The sequence below is a fragment of the Cloeon dipterum genome, chromosome 3 (assembly GCF_949628265.1).
Source record: "Cloeon dipterum chromosome 3, ieCloDipt1.1, whole genome shotgun sequence".
Lineage (NCBI taxonomy): Eukaryota > Metazoa > Arthropoda > Insecta > Ephemeroptera > Baetidae > Cloeon > Cloeon dipterum.
The window spans coordinates 17325075-17345839 of NC_088788.1; the positions used below are offsets into that span (position 1 = coordinate 17325075).

A 20765-nucleotide genomic window follows, 5' to 3' on the forward strand; every position below is an offset into this window, starting at 1 on the left:
TTGTAAGTTTTACTACACATAAAAGCAGTCAAATAATCAAACAGCGGGCATTTAGTGCCGGAAAATTTTACTTTTCCGGTACAGGGCGCAAGAAGGAGTGTCGTCGAGAACGGGTGCGGTTTCAACAAATAATCAAACTCTTTGTAAGTGCAAAGCTCTTGATGATAGACCAATCGTATATGCTAAAATCGCTTAAATTTATCCAGTGTGTGATTTTCTGCAGAGTTTGCGTGCTTTTCAAATGATGAACACCGTCTTCCGGCTGAATGTTGGATTTTTAAGAAATAAAATTTGTCATAATAAGGATAGACCTCGACAAAAGGAATCTAAAATCTGCTATTCGAAAAAATGTTCAAGTACTGTGTAAATTCAAGAGTTAGTTGACCAAATTAGAATTTGCTGTGTTTGCAATTAATCCCGATTATGAATATTTTAAATAATTATTATAATGGCCTTAAGATATTTGCAATATATTTTATTGTTTTCTTAATTTTTCCATTAATTCCCTTGCAGATAAAATATGAATTTTAGTTTCATTTAATGAAACATTTAATAGGAGATGAATTTGATGCAGACTTGCATTTATCCGGATTGTGTTAAGTAAAGCAGGCAACTCGCCCGGCACTTCTGCATTGGGGTTGCATAGCTACTTTTTCTGCAGGCGATATCAAGCAAAGCACACTCTCTCCTCTATCTCCATCCTCACTTGGCTTTTAACAGGAGGGAGAGCCGAATGAATTTATGAATCCGATTGTTTTGCTTGAGGCTTATGCCAGGCGATAACGAAATACCTGGGGTCGAAAAAACGCTGGGTGGGGAGGAGGCATTAAAAAGTTTGCGCGCGTAATCTCTGTTGGGAGGATGGAATTTTTTGAACGCGAGCAGGGACCTCATGCAGGCCAATTAGGCGGAATAAAAGAGCGCGTGAGGCCGGCAAATGACAAAATATGGGATGAGCCAGCCGGCCGGCCAAGCGGGCACAAACGAATCAATTACAGTGGGCGCCGCCAGCAGATTAGCGTAAGCCGAGTGCATGCAGGCTGATTGCCGGCGCTGATTCACGCAGAAGCAGCAACGCGCGACATTCCAAAGAGCAAACCACGCGCGATGATTGCACAACTGGGCGACTGCCAGCCAACTTTTATCCTTAATTAAAGCGCCGGAGCAGTCAGCAGCCAAACCAGCCAGCTCGACCCTTCTGTCTGCGCTTGTCCCTCGCCCTCGAGGATATAAAGAGAAAGACTTCTCGTCTTCAATCTAGCTGTTTAATCGTTGCAATATGCTCAAAAGCAAGATATAAGGGAGCTAAATAAATATTTTAAAATTTATCTTAACATATTGAGACGTTTCTATTTGCTGATTTCTAATTTTCAAATGAGGAATCATCCCTAGTCTTAAAAATAATTTTTCTACATTTAACTTCATTGTGCATCTAAAAAGTCCTTTACCAGAAAGAATAGTTTTAAAAACGCCTAAATGTGGTGGACACTACGTAACGTTAAGTTTGTGTGGATTTAGAGTTGAAAAAAAATTTCCGTTCCACTGCAGACCTCTACTTCTCGCGAAACTCTCGCAGGCAGCGGCACTGCGTATTTCGCTAATTCAGATTTATTTGTACGAAAAAATTATCAACCCTCGTGCTTTTACACATTTTGGTCGGCACTCGTTCATAATGCCTGGTTGAACATTGGAAATATCGTTCTCAACTTTTTCCACCACCAGCTCTGCTACCACTGCGCCGGAGGACCGGAAAAACTCGCGGGCCAATGAGGATTATTCTTATTGATTGGAGGATTTGGAAGTTGTTCGGGCAGAAAATCCACGCGTGCTTGCAGCCCTGGCTTTATTTTTTTAAATTTTCGCTCGCCAGAGATTGGCAGCAGGGACTGTTAGAGCATCACTCGCTCGGCCCAGTCAAGCGAAACGACCGAAATAAATAGAAGGAAAATTAGCTTGTCCGATTACTAGACTGAAATGAAAGGCGTCTGCAAGTGGGTGTGGAAATTTATTTTTTTAAATACTTGCTGGAGAGAAAAATTTTAAGCTCATCTCTCTCAAAAAAGGCTAAAAACTATTAAGGCTCATACATTAAATATATGAATTTGGATTTACTCGAACTTTCTAGTTCTAGAGAAGGCATTCCCGTGCAAATAAAATGACTGTTTTTGGAATCATCTAGTGATTTACACTTGTTTTGAACTTTTTAGTGAGGAATATGCTCTTTCTAAAGACACGAAAATCGTTAATTTTAGAAGAGAGACAGAGCCAGCCCCTTGAAAGGCAATCTTTGATTGAGCCGATTTTCACGGGAAGCTCCTGAGAAAATTTTGTTCTTAAATTTAGGAAATAAGCAATATACATTTTTTGTTAACTTCCTGCGAGTATATATTTTTCATTTTAAAAAATTTACTTCCCGAGTTTTGCATATGCAATCCTATTTATTTACGCTTATTTGCTTATTAACTCACTATAGATATTCTAGACAAAAACCGCATTGATGCCGTTGGCTGATACGCTCTCGATTCGCCGCACACTAAGCCGGCTGAATTATCCAATTAGAAAAGTTAGCTCGCGAACGACTTTCGCTCTAATTGCTTTGTAATACGCGGCGCCATGCACAAAGGCGCAGGAGGAGAGGGGGGAGGGGCAGAGAGCAAGCAAGATGTTAATTAATTATGTTTGCAATGAAATTAAAGCAAATCTGCCGGCTGCGATGCGTTTGTTGGTCGGTGCCACGCGCGTATGCGTATTCGCATTCGCCACCGGAACAAAGCGCTCGCGCGATTAACTCCAAGTCGCAGCCTGCGGCGGCCTTTATTTCTTGGTTTCAAGTTGGAATTGCCGAGGCCCCCCGCAGGCTCCCACAGAGCAGGGCTTTGCGGATCTGCGACATTCATCATGGCGACAAAAAACTTGTTCATAAGTAGCTCTTGCAGAGAGACACGATTTGTATGCACAGAGTTGCTGATTATAGTCGGTCGGATAATTGTTCTGTGTTTCACTTTATTTTCAAACAACAAAAGGTAACGAATCCCAAGGGAGGTGCACAATCCGATTATTGATTGATTTATTTAGTTTGTATATTTTTTTGCATTATTTTAACTATTATTTATTAATTATACTTTTTGCAGCTTTGATGATTTAATTTAGCACGAATCATGAGTTTTTAAGCTTTTTGATGCAATATCAAAATTGATTATATTTCAATTTAAATCTGCATAGCCAGTATACATTTTTTATTTTAATTCGGTATAACCTGAAAATCTCAGTGAAAACGTCTAATTTTCTTTGGCATCAAAAGTAGATGGTTCAAAGACGATTTAGGTAGCATTTTTTTCTAAATGTAAAGCTTTACACCAGGTATTATAACCTTGACGAGCTCATGGATTAAGTTGCTACGACTTCTTTAGAGCTTGAGAGCAGTTTCAAACGGAGAATAATTCCCGATTGTGATACATTTTTGTTGAAAATCATCGAAATTCTCTAGGGTAACCAACTGAATTAATATGACCTCTAATATATTTTTAAAAGCTAAAAATCAAAGTACAAAATTTTCAACCTCCTTTCGAAAAATTAAAATTAAACCATCATAGCTAAAATCCCGTTAACCAAAAATCATCTAACAATGTAAGCTTCTTCGTGAAAAAAGTATTTAAAATTGGCAACCCTTCACATTTATATGAACAGCAACGATGCTAGATTTTTTCTCTTTTTCTCTCGTTGGCGTCTGCCCTTTTTAACGCGTTGAAAAAGAAACTTAACAGATGAAGGAGAAGAGAGAAAGCCAGCCTCCCCGCGAGAGCCAGATATTTTTTTCGTGCGGATGAAGGAAAGGAGAACATCTGTTTCTCCAGAGAATTTAAAATTATTGGGTGGTGCGAGAGAAGGAAAAGGAGCAAAAAGAGAGATAGAGCGAGGATGAGAGATCAGACTGCTTCTCTGCCGACCGCCTGCTCACTTCGCGCGAAACTTTTTGCGAGTTGCGATAAAAAATAATGCCACTTTTATTTCGGCGAGAATTATAGCCCGAAATGTCACGTTTTATTGCAGTCATTGCCGCGAACTCCGCCTCTTTGCTTTATGAAATTTCCGTTACTAAAACTAAGCCCGAGTGCTGAATTTATGGACATTAAGAATTAGTGCGAAAGTTTCAATTAAACTTTGTCAGAACGAAATATTATATTCTGTTAATTCACAATTACCTCCTACCTTTTGAGTTGATTGCAGTATTTCATTAGCTCATACGTGGCAAGTATTTTCACACCTTGATAAATAGCCCCGAAGTGATGAAGCACGCCTTCGATGGGTGAATTATGACCACCTCATGACCTAGACTAAGTAAACTTGCGAATCATTCAACTTTGTTGCTAGGAGAAAAGTAATTTAACGCACATATATGTTAAAATGCTTAGCAGATTTTAGTCCATTAATAATTTTGACTATTTGTTTGGTTGACAACTGACAAAAATCCTTGAAGTGGAAATTCTTCTGATAGCTTTCAATGTTTTGCCCAACAGAATTATTTTGTCTTCAGAAACGTGGTACTATTTGATAGCCGAATGAAAATTAAAAAGAGGTAAATTTAAACTCTCATTGCAAAATTATATTTAAAAAAATTTAATAACACCAGTTATTAGAGAGATGAGAATTGAATAGTTTCAATTATTCAACTGAGTCTTAGAGTTTTAAGTCATGACAACAAATAAAAAAACGACTTTTTGTGCCCTCTGTAAATGAACTTTTGGCCGAGATAACAAATTTTACAAGTTACCAGCAAAATTTCAAACTTGTCGAGAAAAAACTACTTGGATATCCTATTAACCATTCAAGATCACTGCTGGTATATCTATATTAATAATAATGAACATAATTGTGCGCCAAATAGGCGTGTCGGTTTAACTAACAAAATGAATAATACAAACTAACGTTTCCACCTTATTGCTGGTGCTTCCCTTTAACTCATTTTCTTGCATTGCATTTTTATGTGATATTTTTCACACATATGTTTTGCCCTAAAATTTAAAAATACATTTCCACTTGGCTCAAAACAGAATGAGCTATTCGTACACCGTATGACAGGCATGCAAGTCTGCTTAAAATGTGCATATGAGTAAAAAAGCACCGCGCCAGTTTCCAACTCTGTTTCATAGAATTCTCTACAATTGCATTTCAGTATTACAAAATATTACTAACAAGTATAAATAAATTTTCATAAATTGTTATTTCAAATCAAGTTTAAAATGTTTTTATATATGGGAAGGGAAACGTGTACAGAAAGCATTTTGCAGAAGTGGAGCAGGCAGTTAAGTAATTCTGCTGAATAAAATGCGCTCGAACGATTTAATTCAAGTAAAATAAGTGTGCGTTTTGCCGAGTTACGCGAATGTACGCGCGCGAGGCGATGGAAAACTCATCCATCATGTTGGTGGTGGGCGTCAGGTTGCATTGCAATTTCTCTGAATGAGTCGAGTGGCGGAATGTGGCACGAGCATTTTCAGTTCTCGACTAATGCATTTTTAAATGAGACTCGCGCACTCGAGCAGTGTGAATGGAGGCTGGCCTGCTCTCTTACTGCATGCACTCGGCTAATAGAAGAGAGTTGGCGCTGATTAATGATGCAGCACGGCGTCGGATCGATTTTTTCGACCCGAGCCGAGCGCGGTCACGAGAACGTGCATATTATGTATCTTCGTCTCCAGTGACACCGTGCCGCATTGTCGATGCTGTGCGAGTAAATATTTGAGCGATGCATTTCCCGAGAGTTGCAATAAACTCGCGAATAATTGATGACGCCAAGCCTCAAACTAAGACGTGTACAATCGTCACGCTCCTGCATTACGGCTGCGCTACTTTGCAATTCCTCCCGTTCCTTTAGATCGCGATTTTTTTCTATTAAGTTGTGCATTCTTTACCAGCAACCAGGTTTCTTATGCATTTGTGTGCACGGCGCGTATCTCTGTTTAATTGAATTAGGTGACAATGCGGCAACAGTTCCTTTCAAAGACTGCGCTCTCTGAGAAAATCCTTTACTAGATAGAAAGCCTTTTCCTCTGCTCTCTGTCCGTGATGGTGTATTTGTGTGAAAGTTTTCCACAATCCACACAAAGACGAATCGATTTAATCATTTTAGACATTTTGAAAGATATTTATTTTTAAAATTTTCCTGGGCTTTGTAACATTTGAAACAATAATTGTTGAGCGATAAAATCAACACAACTGAAAACACCAATGCAGCACATAGAATCTGTTTGAATCTTAAAGGGGATGTATATGTACTGAAAATTTCAGAAAATTATGAAGCAGCTTAAGTTTTCTCTGGTTGTTGTTAAAACTCCTAAGAAAATCGGCTACAAAGTTTGCAAGATAATCAAGCGGTAAGCCATGTCTCCCTATTGATAATCATGATTGATTTCATCAGAAGGGAAATTTAGCTCATCGCGTTCGTTTGATCGTGATGAGAGGAATAAAAACCGAGAGAAAAGATTGTTGACAGAAACCGTATAATTTTCCAACAAATTTCTCCATCGTTAGATATTCTATACTCTAGTAAAAATTGCAAGTCAAATTCTAACATGAAACTGTAAGTCGGTCCTAATTTGATATTTGAACATTTTTATATAGTTTATTATATAAACTGGCAATATGACCAGTTACTGTTAATTTTAGTCAACAAAATTCAAATTAATTTTAATTGCCAACCCGTATAAATCCATTTTTAAAAATTTCTAGCAAAATCAAACATTTCAAAAGAGGCTTTATAAAATTTCCATTTCTCCTTTGAAACTACTGACCCATCTAGAATTATTTTTGGCAAACATTAATACCCCTTATAGTGAAAGCTGCCAGAGAATTGTCATCAATCAGAATTGAATCAGTTTTCATCAATCACGCCCACTGGCGAGCCTGTCAAAGCGGCGCCGTATGCTCATTCAAAGCATAAGTTGCCTCTCAATGGAATGGATCGCAGGCCAAACTCGCGCATAATGCTTGTGAAAGCCATGCAGCGACCTGTTTGGTGCGTGTGCGTCTAATTCAATCAAGCGGGGCATAGCGTAGCTGCTTAATTGACACAGCAGGACAGTGGGCGTCCCAATTTGCTGTATGTTGATGGTGCTTTGCAACAATCATTGCTTGCCCTGTTCAATGGCCACGAGCCACAAATTGTAAAGATTCAATATGCTCTGCAAAAATAATAGAGCCGATTTGCAGGAAGGGTACATCGTTCTGGCAGGGCTCTGAGGATCTCTGATAATTTTTTTACTAGGCCCTCTATTGACTAAAAACGCCACTGAGAAATGAACATACTCATTTTCTACACTTTTTCTTGGGACCACATTTGTTAGACAAGATTCTAAAATCTGTCTTTGAAACCACTCTTTTCGGGGTTAACTGCAAACCCTGTTTTCTGCGCACCAAAAATAATATTTATGTCTTGGAATGGCTTCTAACATTTTTATTATTTTCACAAATGGCATGTTGATCCTGTATAGTAATGCAGCAGGAGGTGCAATTGAAGCAGTTTAGTCGAGTCTCACGGTGCACGGACATTGTGCTGGTTGTTCGCACCTCGGAGGATTTGCGTCCCTGCGGTGGGCCGGTGTGCGCGGTCACCAGACGCTTCAGGGAGTGAGTTTGCGTTCACCAAAGTCGGGGGGATGCATTTTGTGCGAGATGAGCGGCGTGGCCGTGTGTGTCACGTTTGATTTGATAAACACACAGACAAAGCAGGTTGCACACGTAGCGGGGCGCGTGTCGCTGCGGCCACGAGAGCAGGAGTGCAGTGTTTGCGAATGGCAGGATGATTGACAAGACGACGTGGCGGAACTGTGTCGCACAGAGAGAACTGTGGCTGCGGCCGCCCGTCCGTCCGCCCGCCCGCGCGCGACACACAGACAGCAGGCCCGCCTCGGACTGATGTGTGTATCTCTCGGGCTGAAATTTTCATGACGTTGCTTCGTACGTGACAAAAAGAGCAGTCACTCACAATTAGACGGGTACACTGCATGGCGATGAAGCAGGGAAAAAACACCATGTATACGCACAGCGCTAGGATTTCAATTACTCCCCAGTGACGTTTCCAGACAAATTTGTACATTTGTACCGCCTCTGTGCATGTGAGAGAGGGAAATTGCTCTCTTTGAGACCGATTTTTTTTAATTAAACGGGAGTTTTCACGGGACACAATTTTTTCCTTTCTAACTTACAAAAGGGGAGAGCATATTTCAATACACCAAAATTGTGGTGTTTCTTCGTTGCTATGCGATAGGGCTTGATAATAGATGACAATTTGCATAAGAAATAGTTCCTGTTATTTATGTTTGGCTAGATTCACGACACCGTGGTTTAAAATTTAAGATATTTCCAAATTCTCCAATTTCTTTAAAAGGGTTTTGATTTTAATTAGCTTAAAATTTTAAGAATGTGCTCAACGAGACAAATGGAATGATATGCGATTTTGTACTTCTGGATAACCTCTTGATTTTTCCATAGTGATTTAACAGAAAAGTGTTCTGGAAAAATGCGTGTGCAGAAAGCAACATTTATTCTAATCTAACAATAAGTATACAAGTCAAAAAGTCATAAATATATCGATGAGTAAAAGGCTACACTGCTAGCGGAAAACAGATTAAACAGACCGTAGTCATCGCAATGCGCCCGTTTTAGTAGGGATTGATTTTTTCCAAGAGAGCTTTCGTAAAATTAAATTTTAGTTCAGCTCTTTAATTTTTTTACTTGCTGGTAAAAACATGAGTCGCACCTTTTTATTGTTTTAGCTTTCCTTTTCAGGAAAATAGAGGAGAGGAAAATTTTGTTATGGTATGGTAAAAACTGAAAATTTCATCAGCTTCTACGTACCCCGAGTGATCCTTCCTGGGGATGTTTTACCATTAGTATATAACAAACAAAGGGAGTCAGATGCGATGTCCCAGTGCCAGTCATTTGGCGCGGGCGCTTAGCCTTGTCGTCGCTGTTCCCGTGCTGGAACCCTTAACAAGTCATATAATATATTATGTATGTGATATATATATATATTTAATTTTTAATATATAAGCGAGAATAAATATAAAAAATAGTAATAATTTGTAAATTCGGTGCCGTTAGCCCCCGATGGCATACCGTTGCGCCAGCCTATTGGTGTATATATGTTAATCACAACGAGACCGTTACGCGATGCTTTAGGGTAAGACAAAGGCTCTCTAGGGCAACTCTTCCAGCAAATTTCGTCCAAATCTGAGGACACTTGCAAAACAGGGTATCGACAATGATTTTTCAAACCCTATTTGTATTCCATAAATACTTCCAATGACATTAAATGCTCCAATTTCGTAAAATATAATAAAATACATTTTGATAATTTTCAATGGTATACAAACAAGATTTTCTGTTCATGAAAGTCAAGCTTTCACTGCCAACAATCCTTTACACTTTTGGTGGTTTAACCAAGGAAGAAATAAAGGCAAAGTCGCGTCTTCTCTTTGACATAACATCAACATCACGATATAATGTACTTTTTACTTCTGGAGGCGAGATGAAGGCAAAAGCAAAACTGTCAGCTGTAATATGACGGCTCCGTTCAGTACCGGCGAGGGAGAGAGAGAAAGGTAGGTAAGTGTGTCAATCCATGAGTAGACAGAAGCACGCGCGCCGCGAATATGGAGAACGAGTTGGCGCCGCAGATCCACCCTTATAGCGACTACATTATATGTACGATTCCCTCGGCGAAGAAGTGTGAAAACAGCAGAAGCAGCAGCAGCAGGGAAATGATTTCCATGCAATTTCTTGCTGCTTCAATTTTATTCTCTGCGCCGGCACACCGCACCGTCGACGTCGTCGTACAGCATAAAACTTTTATTGCCTCAATGAGAAATTCCGGGAGGAGCAGCTGACGCCGTTCTATGTGCCACGCCGAGCGTTCCTCTCGCGCTGCCCGCGTTTTGCTGGACTTTACACGTCACACAACATTGCACACGCAAAGGGTGGGTCTGAAATTCGCTCTGAAAACGTGCAAAAATTTCCGATGGGCCTGATTAAAGTCTAGCGCTTTTGTTGTATTTTGACAAAATATTTCATCTTAAAACTTAAACACCCCAAAAAATAGTTTTATAATAACAGACATAGTTACATAAGTTTAGACCAGAAGAGTGGTGTCAAAGAAGTTACGGTAAAATTTTGGAAACGTGCAACCGTGAATTTATTTATTATTTAATAAAATGTAGTGCCGCTTTAAATTAGTAAAAATTGTAAAAATTTTAGCGTTTTTATATTCCTTACAACTCAATATTTGTGAAAGCGCTTCTTGTTTGAAGCTGCCAACTGATGATGCCACTGGTAACTTATACGATATTAATAAGGCACTCGTCTCGCTGGGATTAAGGTCCCAATCTTTTTGCTTTGATTGCCTTAAAATTATTGATCTTGTTTTCAGCGCAACAAAAGAAATCATATTAAATGCAGAATGTACTTTGGCAAGTTTGAATCGGAAATCACAGCGAAATTGCTTTGAAATCGTAGCTATCTAGTGTTGCCATTTATCAGCGGCTTTGAACATAAAAAGGATCTAATTGGCAAATGGTGAATTGCCAACTTAAAATAGTTTGTTTAATATAAGCTGTTAAAGTGTTAAGTTGATATTCCAATTTTACTCATTCGCGCGTTGTGGTAATGGGATGCGTTGCATCCTCAATTTAGGATTTTTTCAACATGTTTAATAATCCTTTTTCATAATCGTTAAAGTATATTTTTTAGCACAAATCTGAATTCAAAGTAGCCTTTTAAACTCGAATGTGATGATTCTTGCCGCATCACGGGCCCACCTGTACAGTGCTTGGCGATAATGTCATGTACATGCAGCGTCAAGGACCATGGGATATGTACAGCTTTAGCTGCTGCCAATAATGAAAACGCCGTAAAACTTTACAGCGCCGGAGCCACGCTCCTTAAAGGTAATCCGGAGATATATTCTGAGGACTTGTGGATCTGGTGTGCGTCTCGGACGAAAAAAGCCCTATGCATTTCAAATATTGCTTTTTATGATTCGAAAGGGCGTCGGGAGAGAAATCAATTTTGAGAGTGCACGTACTTATTGATCTCGGGGGAGATTGCTCGAACACCGCACACACAAGTGCCCGCAGCCACTGCTGGGCTTGCAAGAAGATCACTGCTGCTGCACTTAACTTCATGCATTTCTTGACTCTAAATTAATGGAATCTGCCTGCTGCATATGCATACACTCTCTTCTCCAACACGCATATATCTGCTCTTGGAAAGATTGCATGCTATTCTTGGTTAACAATAATAATGTTATGCAAACACACCATCAACAACAATTATTTGCATACAATCAGAGAGACTTTAAAATCTCTGTTTTCTATTCAACTCTATGAAATATTAAGTTTTAAATAACTTATAAGCTAACTTAAATAATTCAGAACGCTTGAAATTCAACGGGATATTAATAGTTGTTACTATAAATATTTGTATTTTTACGGTTTATTTGTTGATTCATAAAGAGTTTATAGGTTGGTTTTTAAAATACTTAAAGCATCAAAATTCAGATCAGATTAGATTTTGTATGTTTTTCTTTGAGTCAGTAATTAAGGGGCGACTTAAAGCGCAAAATGTAAAATCAGATTAACCTAACTTACAGAACAGAAAGTTTACATTAAGATTTTTGCTTCCGCTAAACGACAGCGTTTCAATTTGATTTACTTGTTATTAAGTCAAACTTAAAAAATATTAAGCAAGTTGTTATCATCAGTTGACGTTTGAGGCAAATTTCTTTAAATTGATCAATATGTAAGGGGGGATTATCAAACAAGAACAATTTCTGGGACGCCAGCTATTGCAGCTTTCCAATAGCAGTAAATTGTAACCTAAACAACCTCTAAAAATCCTAATTAAAGTTGGTAGGGTTAAAAGTAAAACGAAAGAAAACAAAAAAAATAGCAGCGAATATTTACATTTCTTCAATTTCAATTCGATTTTATTTCTCCAAACAGGTCATATTATTTTACAAACATTTAAAGTCAAGAAAATCACATTAGGAGAAATAAGGCATGTGTAGTGCTAGCGAACAACCCGCTGAAACTCGTGAGTAAAATAGTAGCAAAATTGACCACTACTTTAACACTCGCCACACTACAGCCTATGCTCTACATTAAATCTACACCACATTTGACATCACATACAATAAAAAAAACTTGGGAAACTGGGAGCTTGGACACAATTTAATTACGGACGGGAGGGAATTCCACTGTTGCGTGATTCGGAGAGAAAACGAGTTCAATCCAAGGTAAGTGCGCGTTCGAGGAGGAATCAGTCTGTGCTCGCCGTCCGCATTTCTCATTGTCCTGCCCACCATAATTCGCTCCATTGCGTCCTTGTCAGTTTTTCCGTCAAGACATTTCCTAAAAAAAGTCATATCGTTAAAGCTGAGCTGCTGGTGGACAGTCAGTCTCAGAATTTTAACGTCGGTCTATGGGAACATTTTTTATCAGAAAAAAATACATTATTTTTAAGATTAATTTTAAGAATATTTTTCAGAATTTTTCAGTCCTGCTCATACAATTTTTTCTGAGTCTCTTTAAAAATCTGCTAAAATTTTCATTAAATTTTATTAGGATAATGAATGTTTTAAATTTAAATGGTATTAGCGCTTAATTTTTAATGTGATGTATGTCCTTTTCAGTTTCAGGGTTGTTAAATTACCGACCCTCTTATCCAATTCATGGCCGATCATGTCCTTCGTTGCAGCAGATCCTGCAGTTTCGCAGAGCCTTGTATTATTTGTTGGCAGTAATGCCCTGATCCAGATAGCTGGCACTTCAACCCCTTTTTCAGCGTCGCCACTGCTGGTGCACGAGACACGACAAGATAAAAAATAACATGCCGGTCTATATATGTGTATACATAATGTACCTTTCTTTTTACTGTTCCGGGACGGGATAAAGCGCGGCGCGGCAGCATCAGCAAAAATCAATTGCGTGCGTCAAAGGAGCTGATTGAATTCAAGTGGATGGGCCCGTAACTGCGTAACGTACGACGTGTGTGTCATATTGTCGTGCAACACACCCTCGAATAAAAAATACACCGCGCGACGGCTCTGCTGCGTCTCATCAGCAGCCGCAGAGAGCCAATTTCTCTCTTTTTACCACGCTGGCTGCCTGCAGTTATAGCCAGCAAATCCGCAACCGAGCTTCGAGATGAGAGAAAGGAGCAGATTCAATTTTGCAGTGCTGTGCTGAGAGCATCCAGGAGAAGGAGAACGATCTTTTTTATCTGCAAGTACCATTAGGCAACAAGACGCAAGAGAGGAGTTCCTGATTTTTATTTGAATCTTGTCTGCATTACTGCCCGGCCGGCACCGTAGTTTGCGAATCTTGAACGGTTTATTAAACTTTGCCTCTGCGCCATGCTCCTCGGGGATGATTACTTTTACTACTTTAATTTTGCAAAATGCCAACAAGCTCTTTTTCCCTGATTGGAAAAAATGTGAGTCCATAAAAAACGAAGTTTTATCTCAACTTTTCTGCTGTGTGGTGTCCAGCTGTGTTCAATTATTATTTATAGGGTTATGTATTATAATATAGGGCCGTGTAATTTAGATAATCAATTATTTTTTACCTTCCAATCGTTGTGGTATCATTAAATGAGCACGATCAATTCATATAATTTCAAGCCATTAGAACCATACATGCAAATCGCCTAAAACTACCAAAACCAACTAAATAAACGTCTGGAACCCGTCTAAATCCATTATTACATATTTTTTCCTGTTACATTGGGAAGTTTTTCTTACGGTTCCACATTTAGTGAAACAAATAGATTTTTTCAGTCAAAACTGTTTTGTCACATGCGAAAGTAGGTTTTTCTTTTTAATTTTTAGACCTGTTGAAAACAATACAGAAGCATCCTCGTGTTGGTTAAAAAAATTAGACAGTATTCTTACACAAGTAAAATTGTAGCAAAGAAAAAAATGTCTTTAAGTAACATATTTGTTTCAAAAAATGGACACACCTTGCCAACATTGATCCTGCCATCCCCCTGTTTCTAAATTATATTTTTGCTATTTTGCTGATGTTTTGGGTGTGGGGACGTAAGTTGATATCTGCTGATCCGCAATAAAATTGATTTCTATCTATAAATCAATCGTAAAAAGGCTTAATTTTGACGGTTAAAAAATGGTAAGTTGGTCTAAAACGATGTCCCATTGATTAACCCGTCTAAAACTATTCAATCAGAAGCCGTCTATAACCGTCTAGTTTGAACAGAAAAATAGGTGAAAATAGTTGCCTTTATTCCAAAATAATTATATGAATAAATAAAAACCATCTAAAATTCACAGTCCAATGAATTTACTATTTCTTGTGATTGTATTGTGCTTCCTATTTTCATAAATGCATTACTTTAATATCGTTTAAGACATATCAGCCTTGAGTTAAACAGAATACCTGCGAAATCATTCAAAATCGTTCACCTTCCTGGTGCTATCATTTTTTGGATTAATCAGCCCGCTTTCGATCTCCAAATATCGCTCGGTTTTCTCATTTCTCATTGCCAATGTATGCAAAGCATGGGCCAATTGAATCATGAAGAAAGATCAGGGTCTATATATGCGATCTATATACGTATACACTACATAGCAATAGCCCCCTGATGAATGATCCCAGTGGCCAGTATTTAAATAATCTGCCCGCGTCCGCGGCTTAAAATTATAGTTTTTCTACATTCCACTAGGTGGCAGCAGCACCCAGTCTTGGCCAGGCCGGGTCGGGTTTTCATCAACATCAACGCTGATGCCTCCGCCTCCCCTCTCCCCTCCACTTTAAGTGCTGAATCGTCTTCTCTCTTGGTAGGTCACGATATTAATTTTGCTCCGTTCATTCCTTATTTATTTCTGCCATCATCCAAGTTTTTCAATATATTCCCATGAATTATCACTTTAAAGTGTCTATTACATCGGATGGCTGTATTAATTTCTCAAGATTCATCGTATTTTCTGAAATCTTAACCGAAATGCGGGTGTCGCTGGCCGATGGCATGTTGTGACCCGTAGCGCACACGTGTAACCAACGCCAAAGCTTTGCTGAATTTTCTGCTTTTCTGTTTCAGTCCTTGAAAAATCCTTCCCTAGCAATTTGCAACTATGGGTCGGGAGGACAAGGCAACCTGGAAGGCTAATTATTTCACCAAGCTCACCGTAAGTTATAAATTTTGCCTCCTAGATTGGCGCCAAAGCCCAATTCGAAATTTGTACATGGATAACAGATATTAATATTGGGGTTAATTTAATTGCAGAGCTTGTTGGACGACTATCCAAAATGCTTCATCGTGGGCGCCGACAATGTGGGCTCGAAGCAGATGCAGCAGATTCGCATGAGTCTGCGTGGCCACGCGCACGTCCTCATGGGCAAGAACACCATGATGCGCAAGGCTATCCGTGGCCATCTGGAGAAGAACCCAGCCCTTGAGAAGTGAGTCTTTTTAAACTTATATTAAGCGTTGAAAAGTATGCGTATGTACACACAGGGTTGGGCTTTATACTATGACTGTTATTAACTAATTTTAACCAGTGTGTGAGACAGGAGTAATTTTTTACATTTTGCCTAGTTTAAACGGCAATTTTCCTACCAACGTCAATTTTAATTTTCAGCATTTTGAAAGTCATCGATTTTTTTATTTAAGTTCCGACCCTTAAAAATCAAATATTTTTAATTCTATAAATTTCCTTGGGCTATCGTGATGAAAGTCTTTTCGTCCGAGACGCGGCGCTGACGCCATTGAGCTAGAAATAGCTGAACCCACAGTGGCGTGTCCGAGTCGAAGGTGACAATTGCCGAAAGGCTGTCTGAATGGCTCTATTAAATCAATTTTAACTCTAATCCAACACTTACTTGAAAGTCTGAACTAACTCCGTGTCCCGTCCCTCAGATTGCTGCCCTTCATCCGCGGCAATGTGGGCTTCGTCTTCACCCGCTCTGACCTGGTCGAGATCCGCGACAAGCTGCTGGAGAACAAGGTGCGCGCTCCCGCCCGTGCTGGAGCCATCGCGCCCTGCCCTGTCATTATCCCGGCGCAGAACACCGGTCTTGGCCCTGAGAAGACCTCCTTCTTCCAGGCTCTCTCCATCCCCACCAAGATTTCAAAGGTATGAAAAATAATTCCTTCCTGAAATCGGAACAATTTGTTTGGTCAGGATTGCAACTTACCTGTGTTAAATTTGTTTAAGATTTAACAATGAAAGGGAATTAAAAAGTTTTTAGGATTAAAATTGTTCTCTACTATGTGCTCATATTTATCTCTGCCAAACACTATCCATGTTTTACTAAAATTAAATCATTTTTGTTCAACTCTTACAGGATTAAATAATAATAATGAATCTTGAGCATAAAATTTCGCAGGTTAATTGCAACCCTGATGTTAAATGATGTTAAAATGACAGTTCTGCTTCTGAACTCGCTTTGTAGACAACTTACCATTACCAAACTTCTGATAATTTAAATTTTCCAAAATTCTTACTCTTGGCTCAAACAACAGAATCTTAACTGATGGTTTTATTATTCAGGGTACGATTGAAATCATCAACGACGTGCACATCCTGAAGGAGGGTGACAAGGTTGGTGCTTCGGAGGCCACCTTGCTTAACATGTTGAACATCTCTCCCTTCTCGTATGGTCTGATCGTCGAGATGGTCTATGACTCTGGCACCATCTTCGAGCCCAAGATCCTCGACATCAAGCCTGAGGACCTGCGCGTTAAGTTCATGGAGGTATGTTTTAATTCGAATTATGCAATTTGTGGTATAATCTTGTGTCGGAAAGGAGTGTGTAAGGTCTTGAACCATTCCAATTGTTGTTTCTTGTTACAATGTTTCTGAGATTTTTTATTGTGCTTGGAAAACATATGATTGTACCGCTCCTAAATGCAATCTGATGCATAAAACCTCTCGTTTTTGCGATGTTAGCATAGAATACCAGTCAAAATATTCAAATCTTTAAATCTTTAATTTGTAAAGAGGATTAGATGTTAACTGATCTCATAAGTAAAAATTCGTGAGAATTCTGTGAATGTCAGAAATTATAAAACTATGTACCGATGGATTTGCATCATTTAAGAGGGCCTGCATACCAAATTTGATCATGCTAAGTCCTACACCCAAAATCCCTATCAGATCCCATGCTATTGTCAAGCTTTGTTACCTTGAAATGGCCATGTTATTGTAATAGTATTAAAGTATACTTGTTTTGTTTGAGGCTAAAACAATTTGGATGGCAGTAGGATTATTTTTAATAATTTGTTAATTATTCAAATCTTAAATAGCAACTCCTTTTCGACACATATTATGAGTTAAAATGATGATCATTCCAGTTCTGCTACTGAATGTCAGTGACGATTCCCATACCAACCTCTGAAGGCTCAATTTCCCCTTAATTCCGCTACCTATACCCTCTCATTCCAGTCTAAAATTCGTTTCAATATGTTATAGGGCGTGCGTAACATCGCGTCAGTGTGCCTGTCTATCAGCTACCCAACTATCGCCTCCGTGCCTCACAGCGTCATCAATGGATTCAAGAACCTGCTGGCCGTTGCCGCAGCTACAGACATTGAATTCAAAGAGGCGACCACTGTGAAGGAGTACCTCAAGGATCCCTCCAAATTTGTTGCGGCCGCTGCCACCACAGCCGCCCCTGCCGCTGCTGCTCCGGCTGCTGCGGCTAAGAAGGAGGAGAAGAAGGAGGAAAGTGAAGAGGAGTCTGATGGAGACATTGGTGCTCTCTTCGGTTAAGCGTTTTGGAGAAGCAGCCATTAACATCATGGCGTTTTATGCATTTTGACTGCAACTCACAAGACCTGAAACTAATAAAACTTTACAAAATCATATATTATAGAAATTTATTTGCAAGTTTCACAAAATTTAATCATTAGAGAAAATTGTATACTCAAGGGAGAGAAATGCGTTAACTAAATTTCTATGTCGTTATAGACAATCATTTAAGTGATTCAGGGTTCCTTCAAATTACTTGTTAGAACTGACATGCTAGGTTTTTAAGTACATGACCTTCTAATGAAAAAATTGGTCGTTAATTTGGGGTTTCCCAGCCAGCTTTTATTACGAATTTCCTAAAGTACACTAATAAAAAACATTAAATTTACCATATACCTTATAATAGCAGTGGGCAAAAATAATTATTTCAACATGGTTGATGCGGTTACGTCCACTATCAAAATCGATTATGCATAATATCTGAATGAAAAAAATCAAAAATATTTAACTTGGCAGATTAAACTGACCATAAAAAAGCAACCTCGTTAGCATTTTTTTTTGAAATTTTTAAAATGGGACCACAATATGTATTGCTTCCAAAATTCAGAAATTTATTTGAGGTATTGACAAAGTAAGAAGTTCCTTCTACTGAAAGCTGATTAAATTTCCACTGTCTTTTATACTTTCAAAAAATAAAAAATTAGTAAAATTAAGATTTTTTATTTATTTTTAAATAATGTTTCTAATATTGTACAAAATGGTGCAAAAACTAATGCGATTCATTATTTGAAAATGACAATAGAACCAATTTGAAAATTGTACTAATTTTGTTCAAAATATTTCAATGTGGGATCAGTGTACATTAGTTCAAGGGGAACATAGCAGGATTATCAAGAATAGCTTTGCATTATTTTTATAATTTTTATATTATTATGAATTTCACTCAGGGTGACTTCTGTTTCTTGTTCGCGCCAACAGCATCAAGTTGCGGAGAGTTGCAAAGAAATGCTCCCCCTCCTTGACAGCACTCATTTGTTTTTTGTTTATGTTGAGAATCATCTGTTTAGAGTCTGACATCATAGAAATACCGCAGCCGGCTTTTGCTTTTAGTTTATTCCTCTGTTTTCTTCCGAGATACCCGAGATACATAACTCATGCCGCCAATAAAATGGCTCTGAAAATTAGCACATCTGAAATAACAGTTTGAATATCATAAAATAATCACGACTGATGGCATCCATTGACAAAGTGCGGGTGATCGTTGTTGGCGACTCAGGTTTGTTCCCGTTTGACAATTTAATCGTTTAGATAATTTTAATTTTTATAATGTATTTCTTCCGTTCAGGTGTTGGCAAGACGTCTCTGGTGCACTTAATCAGCCAAGGGAAGCCCCTGGAGGGCAGCCCGTCGTGGACAGTTGGGTGCTCGGTGGAGGTGAAGCTGCATGAATTCCGGGAAGGCACACCCAGTCAGAAGTCATATTTCGTTGAATTGTGGGACATTGGAGGCAGCAGCAGCCACAGAAATGCCCGTTCTGTCTTTTATAATCCTACACATGGTATGATAAAATAATCTTTGATTTGTATTCCATAATACATTATCAGTAATAACAAAATGCGGTATATCTGGACACGTTGACATGTTAATCATGCTTGCTTGTTAAATTTGGGGCTTATGTTGACGGTTTACAGTTAAAAATGGATGAACGAATTAGTTAAATACATATATAGTTTTTTTAGTTTAAAATACTTTTTGTAAGTTAAAAGTTTTATTTATTATTTTTACAGGCATTATTTTGGTGCACGACTTGAGCAACCGGAAGAGCCAGCAAAATCTGAGCAAATGGTTGGCCGAGGTTCTGAACAAGGACAGTGCCACTAGCAGTCGCAGCATTGCAGTTGACCAGTACGATCCTGAGCAGTTTGTCGGCTCGACACAGGTGAGATAATCAAGTTGAAAAACGATAAGTATCTAATCAATACTTGTTTCAGATTCCAATCTTGGTAATTGGCACAAAACTGGATCTGGTCGAGAAGCTAAGGGCAAACAGCAGGAGAACGTCTGCCATTGCTGAGGAATGCGGTGCTGATGAGATTTTTGTTGTGAGTAAATATTTTATCTTACAAATACAGGACTTGAAAAAAGACGTAATTGCATTCCAGGATTGCCAGCAAATGCGAGCGTTGGCAGCAGGTTCAAGTTCTGCGATAAAACTCGCTCGGTTCTTTGACAAAGTGATTGAGCGAAAGTACCAAACAAGGGAGGCTCGAGACCGAGTCTCTCCATTTACTGTTGATTCCAGGAGAAGTCGGCCTTTCAAGTCCTACCACAATGACTGATTTTGTATAGTTCAGTTTTGTTTCCTACAGTTGTTAGTGCAATAAAAATATTTAATTTTTGAATTGCTTGACGTTATTTATTTACAATAAGTCCGTTGGAGATCGTAGATGAGAGAAGAGCATTTTTTTAGCATTTTTACTTTCATTAAAAATTATTTCTTATTTAGATGCTCCAAATACTGTACTCTGGTGAAAGTGATGAACCAATTTACTCAAATCAGCGTAAGATGTCACAAGGAAATAAAAAAAAATAAGCAACTCTGCCCCTCAAAAGAATTTAAATAGTTTTGGAAATGACCAGACTATATAAAGCAGGTTGATTTTTTAAATTACAATACATGACTTTTAAAAGTTTCAATAAGAAACTATAGCATAAAATTAAAAAAGCAGACGCCGAAAATTTCCTCGCAATAATTATGTATATAATTATTGATGAGCTATAGGGCCTAGGGCACAAAAACGACATTATTTCTTGCTCTGCCGTCGCTCCACCTTTCAATAAAATTATTACATTGTTACAAACAATGATAATTTTTGCAACTAGACGAGATTGTAATAAATTATCCGTAACTTAATCAAACGAATCAAACTAAAAAATCTTCCTTCCCGCATAAATGAACCTAGCTCAAGGTGTGACAGACATCCACTAGAGGCGCTTTCAA

The 20765-nt window shown here is 38.6% G+C and overlaps 2 protein-coding genes, 1 long non-coding RNA gene and 1 other non-coding gene across 6 annotated transcripts in view; 3 read left to right on the forward strand and 1 right to left on the reverse strand.

The window, feature by feature from the left end:
• The window catches only part of RpLP0 (ribosomal protein LP0), a 180487-nt gene extending 162607 nt beyond the window's left edge, over positions 1-17880 (forward strand). The window contains exons 1-6 of one of the 3 annotated variants that reach the window (XM_065482776.1): positions 14798-14851; positions 15112-15199; positions 15298-15473; positions 15931-16147; positions 16565-16768; positions 17486-17880. In XM_065482776.1, the coding sequence (XP_065338848.1) occupies positions 15146-15199; positions 15298-15473; positions 15931-16147; positions 16565-16768; positions 17486-17785 (951 nt within the window). In that variant the 5' untranslated portion in view covers positions 14798-14851; positions 15112-15145 and the 3' untranslated portion in view covers positions 17786-17880. Of the gene's footprint in view, positions 1-14797; positions 14852-15110; positions 15200-15297; positions 15474-15930; positions 16148-16564; positions 16769-17485 lie in introns of those variants that run through there. The other 2 variants (XM_065482779.1, XM_065482778.1) reach the window with 2 other exon arrangements.
• On the reverse strand, positions 9476-11175 carry LOC135940345 (uncharacterized). The gene is made up of 3 exons (XR_010574838.1): positions 11081-11175; positions 10815-11005; positions 9476-9995 (listed from the first exon to the last, which is right to left on the reverse strand). It is a non-coding gene; the product is annotated as an uncharacterized LOC135940345 (long non-coding RNA).
• LOC135941584 (small nucleolar RNA snR61/Z1/Z11) lies at positions 16419-16495 on the forward strand. Its single transcript, XR_010574999.1, has one exon. It is a non-coding gene; the product is annotated as a small nucleolar RNA snR61/Z1/Z11 (small nucleolar RNA).
• A 964-nt stretch (positions 17881-18844) lies between the features above and the next one.
• LOC135939082 (rab-like protein 3) lies at positions 18845-20166 on the forward strand. The gene is made up of 5 exons (XM_065483257.1): positions 18845-19040; positions 19110-19322; positions 19552-19703; positions 19756-19866; positions 19927-20166. The coding sequence occupies exons 1-5, from the start codon at positions 18995-18997 to the stop codon at positions 20101-20103; spliced, it is 699 nt and encodes a 232-aa protein (XP_065339329.1). The 5' UTR covers positions 18845-18994; the 3' UTR covers positions 20104-20166.
• Positions 20167-20765: the final 599 nt, after the last annotated feature.

Coding starts and splice junctions, on each gene's coding strand:
- LOC135939082 (XM_065483257.1), top strand. CDS start 18,995: ATGGCATCCATTGACAAAGTGCGGGTGATCGTTGTTGGCGACTCAG. Junction 19,041..19,109: donor GATCGTTGTTGGCGACTCAG/GTTTGTTCCCGT, acceptor TCTTCCGTTCAG/GTGTTGGCAAGACGTCTCTG. Junction 19,704..19,755: donor AGTTTGTCGGCTCGACACAG/GTGAGATAATCA, acceptor TACTTGTTTCAG/ATTCCAATCTTGGTAATTGG.